The sequence below is a fragment of the Corella eumyota genome, chromosome 4 (assembly GCF_963082875.1).
Source record: "Corella eumyota chromosome 4, kaCorEumy4.1, whole genome shotgun sequence".
In the NCBI taxonomy this organism is placed as follows: Eukaryota; Metazoa; Chordata; class Ascidiacea; order Phlebobranchia; family Corellidae; genus Corella; species Corella eumyota.
In genome coordinates, this window is record NC_137493.1 from 10,698,388 (window position 1) to 10,716,470 (window position 18,083).

Consider the following 18,083-nt stretch of genomic DNA (forward strand, 5'->3'; position numbering starts at 1 on the left):
AAACACTATTTAAAATTAATTTTTAATAGCGTATATGGACATACACTTATATTTTAATATATTACATACAAAAAATTCCCATTAAAAAAGACAAATATATTGTTTTAAATTTTATTATTCCCTTTTTTTGTATTAAAAAATATAAAACTAGCACCATAATTAAAGTTAACACAAATAATATTAGATTTTCCATCTCAATTTATATCATGTTCAAGTGAAGAAACATCTTCTACATAAAAGTCTCTGTTTTTCTTTGATTTTATTTGTTTAAAATAATTTGTGTTAACATAGACTTGTTTCAATTTGTCTAAATAGAAAAACTGAAAAATATTTATTTTTAAATAATGTTATACATGAGTGAACCCGCCTTTAGAATTTTAAAATGTTGCGTAATTGAACGCATGACTGCGCATATCGAACAACAAGCAAATGTCAGCATGTGCTAATCAATATTTCATCGATTTTTGATTTAATTAGTTTTAGCTTAAAATAAGCCATGCAGTACGTTTTATTATAAGAGAATAAAATGTCGGAAAACAAGGCGGTGTTATGGATTTACAATCAGGTATACGAATTATTTTATTTTATATCTTTGAAAACTGAGTCTTAGACAGTTAGACTTTTTTATTTCGTATTTTTTGCACTATTTTAAAATTGGTTAAAAAGTTGTAATGATTTAACACATAACAATTTATTTTTATAAAGCAATCTTTTATTTTAAAATTTGCAGTATTTTTTAGAACACCTTTGCCACACTCAATAATTTATTTTTAATAGTAATTTTCGTAATTATTTTATTCAAGGTTGTGCACAAATTATTTGTGTTTTCCATCATCATAAGTTTTATCTCAGTGGCATGCAACACACCAAAAACTTTTGAGGTGTTTCCCCCTTTAAAGTACATCACCCTCATTGTTGATATTATTACCGGCATCATTTTAACGCTGGAATCTTGTTATAAAGTTAAAGATCAAGGCTTTATTAAGGTAAGAAATGTATCATTTGTAGTTTACAGTCCTTAAATAAACTTTTCAACTTTAGGGCTCTTTCCAAATTTTTTATAACTTTAAAGGTTTTTAAAATAGGCTATGTATTTTATAGCGTACTCTAATCTTATAGACTCTTACACTATAACCACTAACACATTCATGTAATGACTAATGATAAGTTATATATGTTTATTTTATATTTGCAATAAATAATCCTTATCAAGCTTTTTTTCTTACGGTTCTTGCAATTATTTTTTTTACCATCATAATTTTAATCTAAAGAATCCTAATTTACTGACCTTAAAAATTAATAAATAGTTGAATTAAATTGTGTGAATTTTTTCATAGTCCAAACAATATAAATTCGGTATTTGAATTGGAAATCTTGGGCATTCTCTTTATCAGGGATGCTTAACGAAATTACATTTAAACTTACAACATCTGGCCTAAGCTTGAACTAAGAAAATATATTCATATACAGTAAAACTAGTTTAGCCAATATTCAAAATTTAATTTAGCATTGCCTAAAACAACAAATATCTTATTTAGGGGGATACCCCTTACATGAAAACACGGTGGTTTGTTTTTGAAGGACTTATGGTTGTGTTCATTTGGATCTCAGTCATTCTACAGGTCTGTGCTTTTATAGTTATAATTCTAGGTTGTTTTTTTGCTAATTTTTGTTTTCTTACTTTAAAACACTTTTTTTGGTACTTTTTAACAAACAAAATTTTGCTTAGAACCACAAAATTGCATATGTGCTCATTAAACTAAGACCTTATTAGTGACTGCCTTTAAACATTATTTAAGTATTGCTTGGGTTTCTTTTGGCAAACAATGTATATATACAAAATTCACTAAAATAAATCTGTATTAATTCTCGTTGTTAAGTCACAATCTACCAGAGTGACGTCCTTTTGCATTTAGTAAGTTTCAAAAAAGTGTTTTGGGAACTTGAATTACATCTAGAATAGATGAAAACATTAAGACTAACCCACCTATTTTAATTGTTTGCACAACCTTAAACACAGTTCATGGAAATAAGTGTTATCGGGGCAACAAACTTCCCACTTGGGTTGTTGAGAATCCCTCGAGCTTTAATCATGTTGCGAGGTTTCCAATATTTAAACTTTCAATTTGAGAGTGGGAGGCTCGCTATTATTGTGGTGTGAGTTTCTTTTGGGTTGTTGTTGTTATTGTGCTTTTGTGTTTGTTATGTTGAGAAATTTGTTGATTTAAATTGTTATTGTATGTTAGTGTATTTGATAATTACATTGTGTCTATGTTGTTCCTGTTTGTCCTTTTAGTTTTTAAATATTGAACTGTTATAATCTTTTTAGTTTTTAAATATTAAACTATAAAAAAACTTTTGTGTTATATAAATATTATTTTAAATAATTTTTTTAAATTAAATATGTTCTAAATACACACAGTCGAGCTGGCCACCAAATCTGGGGAGTGACGTTGTTTCTCCTTTTCTTCCTTTTACTTTACGGACTTCTTGGGGTTCAACTATTTGGAGCAATGTCATTTCACTGCGCAGAAAATGGAACTGATCCTAAGTGAGATCTTTTTTGTTTTTATATGTTTAAATATAAATAAAAGTGTTCTTTTTTTGTAAAAATCTAAATATAATGGAGCTAAGTCGTTTTTATACGAATGTATTGCTGTTTGTGGTGTATAGATAAAATCATTACAGGCAAGTTTCAGTTGCAACCCAGTTATGATAATTATGACGCAGCTTGTAGTGCTGGCAATCAACTAGTACACCTAATTTTAAAGTCTATACAATTTAATTTTTAATTGATTTTAAAAGTTTGATCTTAAATATCTATTTACAGGAATGTGACCTTAAGTAACCTTGCAATACCAGACACCTTGTGTTCACCTGACGACATTTCAGTTTGTCCTCCTAATTTTGTTTGTATGCATCTCGATTTGACGATAGAACAAAAAGGGTTTGGAGGCTTCGATAATATTTGTAAGTATTTAGTTTGTAATCCTTTAAATTTTTTAGTAAATTAACCATTTTAAAAACTGGAATTTATTTTAGTAAAAATGATATCAGACAATCGTTTTCTACAGGTGTACTAACTGTAAATTATTTTTTATATGTAGCATAACTTTATATATTAAAAGAATCTTTTGCTTGCAATTTTGCATGCAATTCTAATCTACAAACTTAATTAATTTAACATGAAAGTCATCAGCACAAAGACAGTTTACGAAGCAGCAAGTCAGGAAGGTTGGGTGTTTTTGATGTACAAGAATATTGATAGTTATCAGGATTGGCATGGTTACCTCTACTTTGTCACTCTTATTTTTTTTCTGGCTTGGCTTGTAAAGGTAAGACTTTAAGATTAATTATTTTCTTACTCTAATTTTTTAACCTTAATTTAATGGTTTTCAATTTTAGATTTAATATTTTAATCAATTAAAAATGACTTTTAAGAATGTTTTTATTGCTGTAATTATCGAGACTTTTGCTGAGATTCGGGTTCAAGTGAATAATATTTGGGGAAACACAAAGAAAAATCATTCGCTATTTGCTACTCAGGTTGATTTCATTAACAATTTCTCTTATATATAAAAATAAAAGTTTTCTTGAATAATTAACAATACATGCTACATCAAACCAAAAAAAAAATTTTATAAAATTGAGTAAGTTTTCATGTTCCCTTTTCTACTTTGTTTTTCAGGTGATAGGAAGTGAAAGTGAACAAAATAAGTGGAAAATAATCGACCTAGGAAAACCGCAGAAAGGAACTTTAAACACTTGGAGACAGGCATTAAGATCAAGATGGTAATTTATAGGGATGTGCCAATCGAATCCGAGTCCGAGTACTCGGCCCGAGTATTAGGAATATTTTAATACTCGTGCTCGTCGAGCATTTTTTAGTACTCGGACGCCGAGTAATAATTTGCCATTTAAGATCGTATACGATTTACTAAACATAAAAAAAGTTTTGCCTTTTTCTAATAAATTATAATCTACTCTCAAATATATCACGTTATTTAGGCAACAATTGCGCAACAAATACACTTTTTACATAGTAAAATTTTACGCATAATAAATTTGAGACTTTTACATTTTTGTTTGGACCTAAAATGACATTCCTATCAGCGGTAGGTAGTTTTGTCAACGTTAAACCTTTTATAATCCATAAATACGTGTTTTTTGGCAAATTTGGCATTTTAAAATTATGCGGGAAAGATTCTTGTGAACAGTTATATACGTTTAAATGACGTCATAACCGAGTACTCGGACTCGGCCGAGTATCGCAACAAAATACTCGGGCTCGTCGAATCCGAGTAATTTGGATTTCAGCCCATCCCTAGTAATTTATATAAAAAAGAATGTTGTCAGATAGTGTGCTATACTGGTTATAACATAAGGATGTGAGCCAAAAGGTTTTGGGTTCTAGAAAAACAAGTAAAATAAAGAATACAGAAAAAAAAACTAAAATTAGCTCAAATTAAATTTTTTTAAAACCATATTAATTCCTAGGTTTCACTTAACAATGTTGGTTGCAATTGTTTTAAATGTTTCCATCGCTGCTTTTTCACCGGTAAACGACTTTTCTTCAAATCAAGGTCGACCCTGGAACTTTTTCAGAATTGCTGAGGTAAAAATTTAAGCTTTTAGAGCAAATTTATTTAGTTTAATCATTTGTATTGTTTAATTAATTTAAATTTAATAAAAACAATATTATAATAATATTAGGTTTAAATATAACAAAAAAATTAATTTTTTTTTTTTTATTATTAGTTAAAATTTTATTTTCTAGCTATTTTTTACTCTAATATTCGATGTTGAAGCAGTGATGAAAATTATTTGTTATGGGTTTAAAGGTTATTTTAAACGAAATATTTACAAGTATGAAGCATTCCTGGCATTGATGACAACCTTTAACACAACAATTTACTCTTTTCCAGTCCTGCGAAGTTTTTCTGTATTGAGAATAATTCGACTTGTTAAGTTATCTCCAACTTTGGAAAATTTTGTTCACAAGGTTTGAGTTTGTTTATAAATGTATTTAATACTAGTTAAAAAAAGTTTTGAGTTCTAGCTTTTAAAGGATGTGTGGTTCACATTTAGAAATCTTTATATAATAAAGAAAATTATGTCTGATTTATGTTTAATTTAAAACCTTCAAAATAAAAAATGCCTTTTGTGGTGTGTGGGTAAATTCTTACATACAAACGATATTAAGGAGATGCAGGGTGAGACTAGTTTTAATAAAGATCTAAAGCTAAAAATGATTGTAGATGTAAAATCAAATTAAGCTGAATTATACGTTAATTGTATTTTATTTTTTAGATTTTTGGTCCAGCAAAGAAGATTGGTTTACTTGTTGTTTTTACGTTAAGTATTTTGACACTTACTTCAACAATAAGTTTACAGATGTTATGCTATGTTGACAAACTTCATTTTTTCTCAACTTTTCCCAATGTAAGTTTTGTGTCTTACTAAGTTTGGCTTTAATCAATACGATCAATAACAGAAAAAGATATTTAAAGATTAAATTTATATTTAATAAAATTAAATGAGGCCAAGCGAAATCACTGCAAAAATGTATCTGTGAAGAATAGAAAAACTAACATATCTAAATGAAATCTAATAAAAAAATTAATTTTTATCTTATTTCCTCAATTTTTTATATTATTTTATTCTTATATGGTGTTCAGTAAGTTATTTATACTAATCCAAATATAACCTTAAACAACTAATTTTTCGTTGTCATTATGTGGACTTGGTTTTCGCTTTGAATATCTGTTTTTAAATGCCCCTATTTCATTATAACTATAACAAAATACTTAAATACCAAATGTAATTATAGTTAAACTTTTTTTTTGTTTAAAAAAAAGATTTGCTAAATATTTAAACTGTTGCAGGCTTTCATGTCAATGTTTCAGATAATGACACAAGAGGGTTGGGTTGATGTCATGCACGCTGCTCTCTTATTGGTCGGTTACAAAACCTATATTCCAGTAAGTTATTCAACTTAGTCAATATATTGATCATTTTTTGATAACATTAATCTTGATGATTTAAACTCACTTTCAAATCAAACTAGTTTTATTTAACATTTGTTGTTAATTGTAGTGCCAAAAATAGAATATTGAGTAAAATTGGCACAACTCTAATTTATTTATTTTTTGTGTTTGTTTATCTTTGATGTGAAAGCACGGACGTTTGGTTTGTGACTATAACAAAGCTTATAGCGCTTTATTTAAGGGCAGTATAGAAGCAATGGGATCATATCCAGAACCCCCTGTAGAAGAGTCAAGTTTTTTAACCATAACACTATGTTCTCACTCTTTTGTAAATTATTTCAAGTGTTTCAAGTTTGTGTTCAGCTTAGAAAAAATTTAAAATGTTTATGGTTATCTCTTTTAACTAACTTGGTCAATTTTATTTTTAGGTATCTATCTACTTTATATTATATCACTTGTTTGTTACCACAGTGATGATAAGTTTGTTTGTAGCTGTTATTTTAGACAACCTGGAACTTGACGAAAGTTTAAAAGTAAAAAAAATAATTTAAAATAAAAACAACTTTAATAGCTATTGAAAAGTACTAGTATAATAATATTGTTTAAACTTAATATTAACAGAGATTAAAACAACTGAAAGTGAATGAATCCAGTGTTGATTTTAAACTTCCGTTCAGACTTAGAGTTTTCGACAAATTTCCGTAAATATTTTAACCTTACTTGTTTAATATTCTAATTAAAATGTACCTGTTACACAAAGTGTAATTAATAACTTGAAATTGCTCTAAACAATAAAAATTCCTGCTGAGCCAAAACCAATCAGCAATTTAATTATTGGGCAATTATAATTTCTAATATCTCGAACTCCCAAAGTCAACACTGAACTGGGTCCGGATAATGAAAGTTACTCTATGTTTAGACTATAGAGTTGAACTTTTAACATGAGGGACAAATAAAACTTCTGATCTAAAAATAACTTCAAATGTTTAAATTTTTATTTTGCACTTCAGCAACAAACCACAAATGGTTCGATTATCACGGATGCCGAATGAGTTTTTCTCACCCCAAGTTCGGGAAAGTTTTCTGCGCCAGTATGCTGATGATAATGTGTCTGTGTCACGGCCACAAATTGTTGGTCATGCAGCTGGTTTGCCACTACCTGTCCGAGACACTTTTGCTACCTCAACTGCTATAGTGTCTTCTACTGCTGTGAGTGTTGTATTAAAATGAATGTATTTATTTCAAAAATAAATACTGTTATATTATTATTTTATGTCTTTATTCTTCATGTGGGAAAACAATTTTATGGTCTAAACATAGGGTAACATTTGTTACCCCAACCTAATCTTAGTTGTTTTTGTCAGTTTTTAATATTATTGATCATTTTGCTTGATGATTGCTAATAGGTTTTGGGCTTACTGCAGTTCATACTGCTTATATCATTTTACTCAGAAGTAGGACAACATAGAAGCAGTGGAAATCAAACCGATGACGTTATGGTTTGAAGCAAAGTGTTCTAACCAACACACTACATCATGTCACCAGCTTTTTTGTTAATTTTTTTTAATAACAAATTTAAATTTAAAGAATCTAATATGTTTCTAATTGTTGAAAAATTTAAAATTAAATTAAACTTTAGTTTACAACAAGACTTGCTGTACAGAATGATGGTCTTACAAACAGTTTTAAAAACTTTGAAATTTTAAAAGAAATACCCCAAGGAATTAACTTGAATGAAAGGTAATAATATTTATGTGTTTGTTCCATGTTATATTTAAGAGTTTATCAATTGTTGCTATTTAAAAATTGTAAAAACATTTAGTCATAAGTTAAATTCTCATTTTTTTTAAATTAAACATTAATATTTTGCTTTATAATATTCAACTAACTTTACTAGAACAAGATTTTGTTGGCGAAGAAATAATGAAGGATTACTATCACTTTTTAACTATTTCAAGGTAAAACTTTTTGTTACAAAAATCCTTTTTTGTAAGGCTGACTTGTTAATTTTAATTCTTACATTAAACTAAGTTTAATAAATTGTTTTATAAATGTTAAATAATTTTAAGTTGTTTTATTTGGATATAAATATTTCAAAATACAGTTAACAATGCTTAAGTATTGTATGACTAAAATAAAGGTGTTGTCCAAATGTCTATATACTCGAGTACAAAAACATTTTTTTAACAAATTTAATAAATTGTTTTAGAACTCAAACAACAGTGTTGAAAATCGTCCGAATATTCTTCATTCACTCATTAAAGAATGTTCCCAATCTAACCAATCTACAGGTATCTTAAAACGATAATGCATTAGAAAATCAAATTACTGTCATATTATAGAAAACCATTTTACCGAATAAACATTTAACAAAAAAAAACAAGTGCGTGAATACACAATTTTACTAAAATTGGGACATTTTCCATTACATCTTCATTACTCCAACAAATCTGTTAAAAATACCCTTTAATTTTTGAAAAAAGTTGACCCAAATAGAGTGTATTTCAATTTCGGAATTTTGGTTTTGAGTGGAAATTAATTTGGTCAAATGGTTGTCTGTTATATCTGTGAATATCTATAAAAGATATTTTAAGGGTATTTTTGTAGCTTATTTAATCAGTATTTTTCGAAATAAAGACTATTATAAATTTATTACTATCTTACAGTTTGTGTTCTCATACTTAACTTACAATACTCACTTTCAGACACCGCAGTTGGAAGTAGTGGAGGTGATAGAAGATCGATTCTAAGTGCTCAGAACCTGATCAGAAGAGATCGAACTTTCAACTTAACTAACAGGAGAATGTTAAACAACGACGGAAGAGATGCAGAAGAAGATACAATCTCTAATCACCAGGTTTATTGTTTTTTATACAATTTAAATTATACAAACACCTGAAATGAAAGTTATGTGAAAATATAGCAAACCTATTTATAAAATTTGTGCTTTCAAAAATGGTGCAACTTATGGTCTGGTTATCACAAATTAGTTGAAAAAATAATAAACCTATTAAAAACATTTTTTAAGGATTCGTTATTTGATCGAAATGCTCAACATGAACTTGACTTTAAAATGATTGACTTAAAGCGACAACAAGCTCTGTTGAAACGACAACGAGAAGAACAAGAACTACGCGAAAATCATCCTCTTTTTGACACTCCTCTGCTCTTTATTAAAAGGGAAAGCAAATTTAGAAGGTACTACTTTCATCTTAAGCACAATTTTGTATTAAGTAAGCTTAACAATCAGTCGAATTTTTTTTTAGATTGTGCAAATACATTGTTAGTGCCCAATATGGAAAAACCACGAACAAATCTACAAGTGATGTCAACAAATCAGTCACCACACAAGTTTTAGAGTAAGTCGTTACTTTTTGACTTTTTTAGAGGTCTTTATTTTTATGTAAAAAAATGATTTTACAGCCTAACCAACAAAGTTGTTAAAAACTTGACAGTTTTTGATGTATTTGTTAGCATTTTGCCCAATAACTTTGGTGCTGATTGTTTTTGGGCTGGCAAGAGTTTGTATCGTTTATAGCTTTTTACTTGAGGGCTTTATAACATAAGAGCAGTTTAAATTGAACCCATAGCTCAATGTTTTATAGCCAAATGTTTAACCACTCCACCTATATGGCTTACATTTTACAATTAAGGACCATATTAACAATGTGTTTTAGTGAGTTGTTAGGATTAGTCACTTACCTGGATTGGTTGATGATCTCAGTCACTGTTGCTTCATGTTCATGCATGATGTTGGAAACCACAACAACAAGAATCCACAACACACCAGCCCTGAAGGTCGTTGAATATGTGTTTGTGTTTGCTATTGGCCTGGAACTTTTGGTTAAGGTAAGTTACTATTTTGATGACTTATGTGATTACATATTTCTTGATAAAACCCAACCCCATTAGTTAATAGCTAGTTAGAAAAAATATCAAAAAAAAAGTTATTCTTAATCTCTTTACCCTCTGGTGTCTGCTTAGCAGAAATACACTTAACAATAATTATTAATATCCCAACCTGCTAAGTCTTGGTCCAGGTAAAAACAGGTTACCTTTTGTTTAGGCCATGATGTCATCTTTTTTATATTCAAAGTTAAAAATTTATTTAAAAAAAGAATTGCTGGTAAAGGTTTTTTTAATACAATTTTTTTTTGTATATATTGTTATCTTAAATGTGGGAAGGTTAAATGCGCAACCTAAACATAGAGTAACAACTGTTACCCTGACCTAGTCCTGAGTTGCCTGTGGCAGTTTGGGATATTTTGGATTAAAGTTGCCCGATAATTATGAAGGGCACTACAGCATAAGAGCAGCCCATGACTTTTTTTGGTTTAGCAAGTGTTCTTACTACTACAACACACTGGCGGTTAAATTAAAAACCAGCAGGAAGTATTCTCTAATGGATTTGTAGGTGTCAAAAGAGGGTAATTGGGTTACAATTTTGTTGGTCAACATTTTAGGTTTTTGCGAATGGTTTGTTGTTTACCCCAAGACCAGCATTTAAAGATGTTGGAGGTTTTTTGGATGTTGCGATCTTTCTAATTTCTCTGATCTTTGTCTGTTCTCTGCAATCTTCTACAGGTTTGTTGGGTTCTAAACGAAACTTTTTGTTTTTAACTGTTAAAATAAGATTTGTTAGCTTGTTATTCAGATGGGGTAATTAATATTTTTTCTACAAATACTTAACTGCCTAAAAACAAAAATTGGTGCTGGTACCTGTAAAAAATATTTTAAATGAAAGAATGGTTTTTATCGAATTTGATAAATGTTTTAGGACATACTGGCCAAGCATTGATGGTGTTGAGATGTCTACGGCCTCTAAAAATTTTTAAACTTGTTCCACAAATTCGAAAAGTTGTTGTTGAGTTATTTAGAAGTATTAAGGAAATTGTAATGGTAAGATCATTTTTCAACTTTAACTATGGGATGTTTTAATTTTTTACTGATAATTTAAAATAAAAAATAATAATTTAGATAGCAGCCTGGTGTAGTAGTTAAAACAATTGGTTAAACCACATGGGGTATTTGATTTAATCCTTACTGCTATTGACCTGTAGCACTCTTTACGTAAGGTGGTAAATAATTCTGCCTACAAAAAAAACAATCAGCAGGTTTATTAATAGCAAATTATAATTTATAATATTCCAAACTGCTACAGTTGATTTAAGACTAAGTTAAAATAACTAATGTTCTTGTTAGTTCAGACCGTGCTTGCAACATCGAAAATAAATAAATACAAAAAAAATAATTTTAAATTAAAAAACACACTTTTTATGATCTACAATATTTTCATCTTATGTATTTGGCTTATATTAAACATATTTTCAGGTAGGAATATTATTGGTTGCATTAATGTTTGTGTTTGCAAGTTTTGGGGTCCAGATTTATGGGGGAAAATTGGCTGCATGCAATGATCGGAAGATCACAAAATATGAAGATTGTAGAGGAATTTTCTTTCAACATGTCTGGATTTCAAACTCCTTGAACATTGATGTTGATCCCCCAGGTATAAAAGACTTTAAACTAAATAAGTTTTTACAGCAGTTTTGTTTAATAAAATTGGTCTTCAAAATTTTTTTGTCATTTGTCCTGCAGTTATATATCTTAAAATTGTAATTATTAAAAAATGAGAATCTAAATACTACTTTTAAATTGGTTGTGCTGTGACAATAATTACTTAATTTTTTCAGGTTTTATGGTTCCGCGTGTTTGGACAAACCCTCGAAACTTTAACTTTGACACAATAGGAGATGCTATGTTGGCTTTGTTTGAAGTTTTATCACTGAAAGGTTGGATCGAAGTCAGAGATATTTTGGTGGAAAGAATGGGTCCGGTGAGTTTGGTATTATTTTAGTTTGAAGCAGAAACATCTGAAACGACATTGGTTATTCTGGCCTGGTACTAAGTTGCCTGCGGTTAATTGTTGTTTTTAAGTGAGGTGCTTTAAGCGAAAGAAACTTTTTTTGAACCTAGAACCAAATGACAAGTTAATTTTCTGTCAATATTCTCCAATATAAACTGCAAAAGTTAACTTGAGCTTTAACATTGTTTTAATTTTAGGCTCATGCAATCTACATTCACTTGTTTGTGTTTCTAGGATGTATGATGGGGTTAACTTTGTTTATTGGTGAGTTGTTTTAACTTAAATTGAAAGTTGATGTTCGTTTTATTTGGTTTTTTGTTTATGTGAAGTATGTTAAATTTTGAAGTTAAAAATAGTGTCAATTTTTTTTTAATTCTCTTTTTGTAACGGGCTAACCAACTGTAGGGTTTTAAAAAAAAGGAAGTCAGACATTGCATAGTTTATAACTTTCTATATTTTATTATTTTATATTGGGCTGTTTACAAACATACTTATTGTTTTAAACCAGGTAGTAGTTATACAATGTTTTATAACCAAACACAGCTTGGAATGATTTTTTTTTTTTCTGTTATTTATAAACAGGAGTTGTGATTGCAAACTACAACGAAAACAAAGGAACAGCACTCTTGACTGTCGACCAACGAAGATGGGAAGATCTAAAAAGTAGACTAAAGATTGCTCAACCATTACATTTACCTCCAAGGTATATATTTTATTTCTTCCTAATTTTTCTGTTAGTTAACTTTGTCTTCTATTCAATTTTGATTTATTTAGACCTCCAGGTAAATGTTTACGAGCTCGGATGTACGATCTTGCTGAAAATCCTCACTTTAAAGTTTTTATTGCGTGCTGTGTCATGATTCGATCACTACTGCTGTCATGGAAGGTAATTTTTTTTTTTTTTAATAAATCTTTTGTCATCAATGTGATAAGTTTGATTTTACCTCCTAAACTTTAGTTAAATTTGTTACTTCGACCTAGTTTTAAGTTGATCATGTTACTTGACTAAAAAAAATTAGCTTTATTAAAAATTTTAATTTTTTTTAGATTTTGAATTTGACTTTGTCATTTTTTTTCTACCCCATTAAAGTATTTCTTGTTTATTGCCACTCTTATTGCTGTTATAAAAACTAAATTAAAAAAAACACCTTACCTAAAGATGTTACAATTTTGGGGTTTCAAACTAAAAACCTTTTTTTTATTTTAAAGTAAAGTTGTGCTTATAAAACGTTTAATTTATTATTTAGTGGGAATCTACAGAAGAATATGCAAAATATTTGTTAAATGCTTCAATATTTTTCACCTTTATATTCGCTCTTGAAATTGTTATCAAAACAATTGGAATGACTTTTAAAGGAATGCTGAGTAGTTGGAGAAACAGGTGTGTTGACTTGTTTGTAACATTTTGTTGTTAAACAATTTTAAAAAAATTATGTAATTTATTGTGAACCAACACATTTTTTCGGAAAATAACAGTATCCTTGATGAGAAAGACTATTTTTATGGCCTTTAAATAAGGTAAAATTTGTTACCCTAAACCAGTGTCGAGTTGCTTTTGGCAGATTGAGATATTTTTTAACATATTGTCAGTTATTTGATCTTACAATTAACAGAAGTCATACTATTTATTGTGCTTTCCTTCAGGGCACTGTGACACAGTAAAACTCAAACCAATAATATCATACTGTATAGTCACATATTCTTTTTTAATACACCATAACTATAGCTTATAGCATTTTTATACCAAAAAAAACTTACTTGCAGATATGACATAGTAGTGACAATGATGGATATTATCTGGGTTATTGTTTGCGTTATTAAAAAAGAAAATGCAAGCGTATATAGCTCAGGATGGTGTCTAATTGTGCTCAGGTTCTTTAGTATTTGTGGAAAGCATGTAAGTTTTTTTATTAAGGTTTTGTTGCTTTAATTTTGTAGTAATGTTACATGTTTTTATCCTTAATGTGGAACATTTTGACCCTTACCCAGTCTTAAGCTGTCTGTGACAGTTTTGAATATTATGGGGCATTTTGCTAGATATTTAACCTGTGGATTGGTTTTGAGCTAAACAGAAGTTTTTTGTTTTTAGTCCTTTAAGAGACTATAACCAACCGGTTAAAAATAAGGCTGTGTAAAGGTTTAAATAATACAAGTTAAGATTGAAAAATATAATTAAATAAATTCAAGTCTAATATAAACCCTCTTACCAATCCTGTTTTTGTTTAAGGCCACTTTAAAGATGTTGTTAATGACTGTGGCAGTAAGCGTGTACAGATCAACTTTTATCATTATTGCGATGTTTCTTTTGTTACTTTGTTATGCTTATGCCGGGGTTGTGTTGTTCGGGACGGTAAAGTAAGTTACTTTATTTATTTATTTTTTTTTTTTCCTCGATGCAAAAAGATCGACTTTACGACCTTAACATGAAATAACATTATTTACCCCGACAAAGTCCCGAGTTGACATTGGCAGTTTGGGTTACAATTAAATATAATTGCCCCTATAATAAAAGCTGCTAAATAGGTGTTGGTTGAACAGGAGTTCATACCATTTATATCGCCTTATTGTTTTCATAGAGTAGGATTGATTAAAAAACATAAGGCAATTCTCTATATAAAATAAAAAAAATAGTTGCTGATATATATATATATATATATTAATGTTTGCATGTCTAACTTAAAGTGTTTAAAAAAAACATGTGTTTGTTGTGTGCGGGTACATTAACGCGGCCAAATATTATGAGTTAAGAGTTGCGACCATATTACCATTGTTAAAAAGCTTACCTATTGACCAGTGGTTCTGATTTCAAAGTTCAGGCGATGTTAATATTTTTAACATTTTTTATTTTTAAATTTTGCATATGTTTTAAATGATAAAAATAACTGTAGATATGGGGAAAACATTGATCGTCATGCCAACTTTGCAACAGCACCTCTAGCGGTGACGGTTTTGTTTCGAATTGTAACCGGAGAGGATTGGAACAAGATTATGCACGACTGTATGGTATGTGATTGTATTATTGAGTTTAAAAACGCCTAAATTTTAGTAATATTTAAATTTACGGTTTTCAGAAATAATCTCGTATACTTTAAGGTCCTAGCAAATTCTCTTTTGTAAATTGTACTTTATTTACTCAAGTTTTCCGAGAACCGTGAAGTACAAGTGATTTAAATTTTTATTTTAACTTTTTTAGATTCAACCACCGCGTTGCACACCTGGCGAGCATTATTGGGAAACAGATTGTGGAAATATCACAGCAGCTTTGATTTATTTCTGTAGCTTTTACGTCATCATTGCTTACATCATGTTAAACCTGCTTGTTGGTGAGTTTTCAAAGTTTCGAAGTTTTGTTTATTGGCTTGATAACCTAATGGTGGTTTAACTGTGTTACAAGTTTTATAAGTACAATTCTTCTCTATTGTTCTGCAAAAAGTGAACGTTTTGGTTTTAAATTAGTTTTTGCTTTGTCCAGCTATAGATCTCTTATTAAATATAAATTAAAATTAAACTAACAATCTCACTTTCGTTATTTTAGCAATCATTGTTGAAAACTTTTCGTTGTTTTATACCCTGGATGAGGATATTCTGTTTAGTTACAACGATTTGCACAGATTTGAAGTTACTTGGAATATGGTCGATGTTAGAAGAAAGGGAACAATTCCTGTTAACAAGGTAAGCAGTGATTGTATACTTATGGTTTAAGTTAGCGACAATTTTTAACTGGTGATTTAAATTTTTTATTGCTGTACTAATGGTTTAAATGTACTGGGATTATGTTTTAATGGTATAAATATGCTATAATTGGTCATTTTACAAAATCACAAATTAATCTAATGCAAATAAAGTGACAGTGTTTGTTTAACCCAGGTATTTTGGTTAAACTAATCGTTTTCAAAGGTTTTATACTTTTTGGCATATTATGCACAAAAATATAGTTATAATAGAAAATTATTATATTCAACCTTAGGTTGCTACCTTGCTAAGATTGCTGAAAGGACGTTTAAAAATCGACACAATGCGGGATCACATATTACTTAAACACATGTGTTATGAGATGGAAAAAATCGGACGAAACACTGGAAATAAAAATGGAGTAAACGGAAATTCGTCGAATTTAAAGAATAACGATGATTTAGTTGTAACTTTTCATGATGTTTTGATGTAAGTTTGTTATTAAAAAAGTTGTGTATTTTTTAACATGTTTTTTAAAGTGGCATTTTACTGCATTAAATAAACAGTTGAATACTTTTGTTCAACTGCATATTGTATTTAATTAGATGATTTAGTTAAATTTTTGATTTAGTTAGATCGAATTTACGGCCTAAACATAGGGTAAAATTTCGTACCCAAACCCAGTCTCAAGTTGCCTTTAAGGTAATAAATTCTTGGATTTAAGGCTTGGCCTGCGTTCTTACTGCTTATAGCATCTAACTTAAAAGCACTACAACATATAATGACAATCGAGCAAAAAACCTTAAGTTATGAAGTCAAGTGTTTTAACCACTACACAACGCCGTTTTTTTTAATAAAATGGCTTTTGTCACAAATCTTTAGTAGATTAATAAAACTAGCCAGCAGTGGGAAAAACATAAAAGTACCGGTTTGTGTAATTACATTATTACAAAATTGTTTCAGGATGACAGCATACCGGAGCGTCGACATCCGTAAAAGTCTTCAACTGGAGGAGTTGCTAATGAGATCAAAGTTGGAGGCGGAGATTGAGGAAGATGTTGCTAAGGAGACGATCAGAAAATGGTTGGAGAAATGTGTTAGAAAATACAGAGCGGTAAGAGAAAGTTATATATTGTCTTTTAGATAAAATAAACAGTATGTATAATTTTAATTTTTAGCAAAAATCGAAACCCAATTTTTCAACCGAACTTTCCAACAATCACGTGATCCCTTCCACTCAGCAACCTACTATCGTGACGTCACAGATTGACTCCGATGACGTCACAGACGACGAAAAAGACGTGGAGGAGGCAGAGTTCTCGTGTAGTTTGAAACATCAGAAAATCGGAAAAAGTCGGAAACACGGAATCTGGAAACCTCCTTCTTCGTATTTGTCAGGTAGGTAATTATTAAAATTTAAAAAAAAAATTTTTTACACTAATATGACGTCATTTTCAATTTTTGTTAAGTTTCTGAGAACATTCTTCGATTACCTTCGTTCACTGTCGACGGTTCAGCGTTCGATGATTGTGACGTCACAACTAGTTGTTACGAAAGCAAACCGAAGCAATTGAACACCTGTACCGACACCTGGTGGAACGACTCAGATTAGTGACGTTACTCTTTTTTGGGGGGATAAATAAAATTTTGTTTTGCGATATTGTCGTTGTTAGTGTTGTGACATTATTGCTTATGTTATGATATCATCTTAAATGTTGTATCTTCTAAAATACATACCGCTTGTTTATACTAAGAACTACACCGATTCAAATACAATCGATTTTATTAACAAGTTAGTTAAAGAATTCAGAGTGCATCCTATGGAATAACAGTTTAAACGCAAGTACACGGCAGGTTGGAACACTGTAATTTGCGGTGTTTATAAATTAAGAATATGAAAAAGATGGCGCCACAGGTTAAACACAGAGTAATACCTATAATGTCGACGCAACCTCAGGCGGCCTTTAGCAGTTTTAAATACCTGACATTAAAAAAATTGTTAAAAGCAGGCTTCTTTGTCATCAATCAAAAGCCTAAAAATATGTTTGTATAACATTATATTTCTACTTAAATTAAACAAAAATTGTTATAACCTTTTAAAAACTAAGATTGATTATTTGCAATTTTTTAACAAATTGTTCTGCATTTATTCATGGTATTCACTTCAAAATAAAATCATACTTTAACTGCCATAATCCAAATTACAAACTTTGGTTTTTAATGTCAATAAATTTAAAGTGGTTTTTTACTACTTAATTGTATAACAAAACAAAAGTAATATCAAGAAATAATTTTTTTGCATTAATTTACAACAAAGGTATTTTATTTTAAATAACAACGGTTTTAGTAATAATCTATGTATTGTCAAGTTAAATAATCAAATATATACTCGGTAAAAAATATTTTAAAATGTTTAACAACCAATTATACGATAACTCAAAGTGTTACTGTTAATTTATTTATAATGAGAATTTTTTTTAAAATAAAACATAAATAAGATATTTTAATTTTTTTGCACCAAACACTGTCTATCCATAACAATTTACACTAATATAAAA

The 18,083-nt window shown here is 29.3% G+C and overlaps 1 protein-coding gene across 1 annotated transcript; it reads left to right on the forward strand.

Annotated features, from left to right (window-relative positions):
* Positions 1 to 521: 521 nt before the first annotated feature.
* LOC145751490 (sodium leak channel NALCN-like) lies at positions 522 to 17,363 on the forward strand. The gene is made up of 40 exons (XM_082567661.1): positions 522 to 565; positions 804 to 986; positions 1,539 to 1,622; positions 2,021 to 2,157; positions 2,423 to 2,551; positions 2,831 to 2,970; positions 3,193 to 3,335; positions 3,442 to 3,546; positions 3,689 to 3,792; positions 4,498 to 4,615; positions 4,778 to 5,002; positions 5,311 to 5,442; positions 5,886 to 5,981; positions 6,416 to 6,520; positions 6,609 to 6,688; positions 6,998 to 7,196; positions 7,627 to 7,727; positions 7,885 to 7,945; positions 8,197 to 8,278; positions 8,693 to 8,844; positions 9,016 to 9,185; positions 9,254 to 9,346; positions 9,665 to 9,836; positions 10,451 to 10,571; positions 10,765 to 10,886; positions 11,319 to 11,496; positions 11,681 to 11,823; positions 12,051 to 12,117; positions 12,436 to 12,556; positions 12,628 to 12,739; positions 13,101 to 13,234; positions 13,618 to 13,750; positions 14,081 to 14,208; positions 14,742 to 14,856; positions 15,047 to 15,176; positions 15,389 to 15,525; positions 15,821 to 16,014; positions 16,489 to 16,639; positions 16,704 to 16,923; positions 16,995 to 17,363. Exons 1-40 carry the CDS (start codon positions 527 to 529, stop codon positions 17,135 to 17,137), a joined length of 5,199 nt encoding a protein of 1,732 aa, XP_082423787.1. The 5' UTR covers positions 522 to 526; the 3' UTR covers positions 17,138 to 17,363.
* The last annotated feature ends 720 nt before the right edge of the window (positions 17,364 to 18,083 follow it).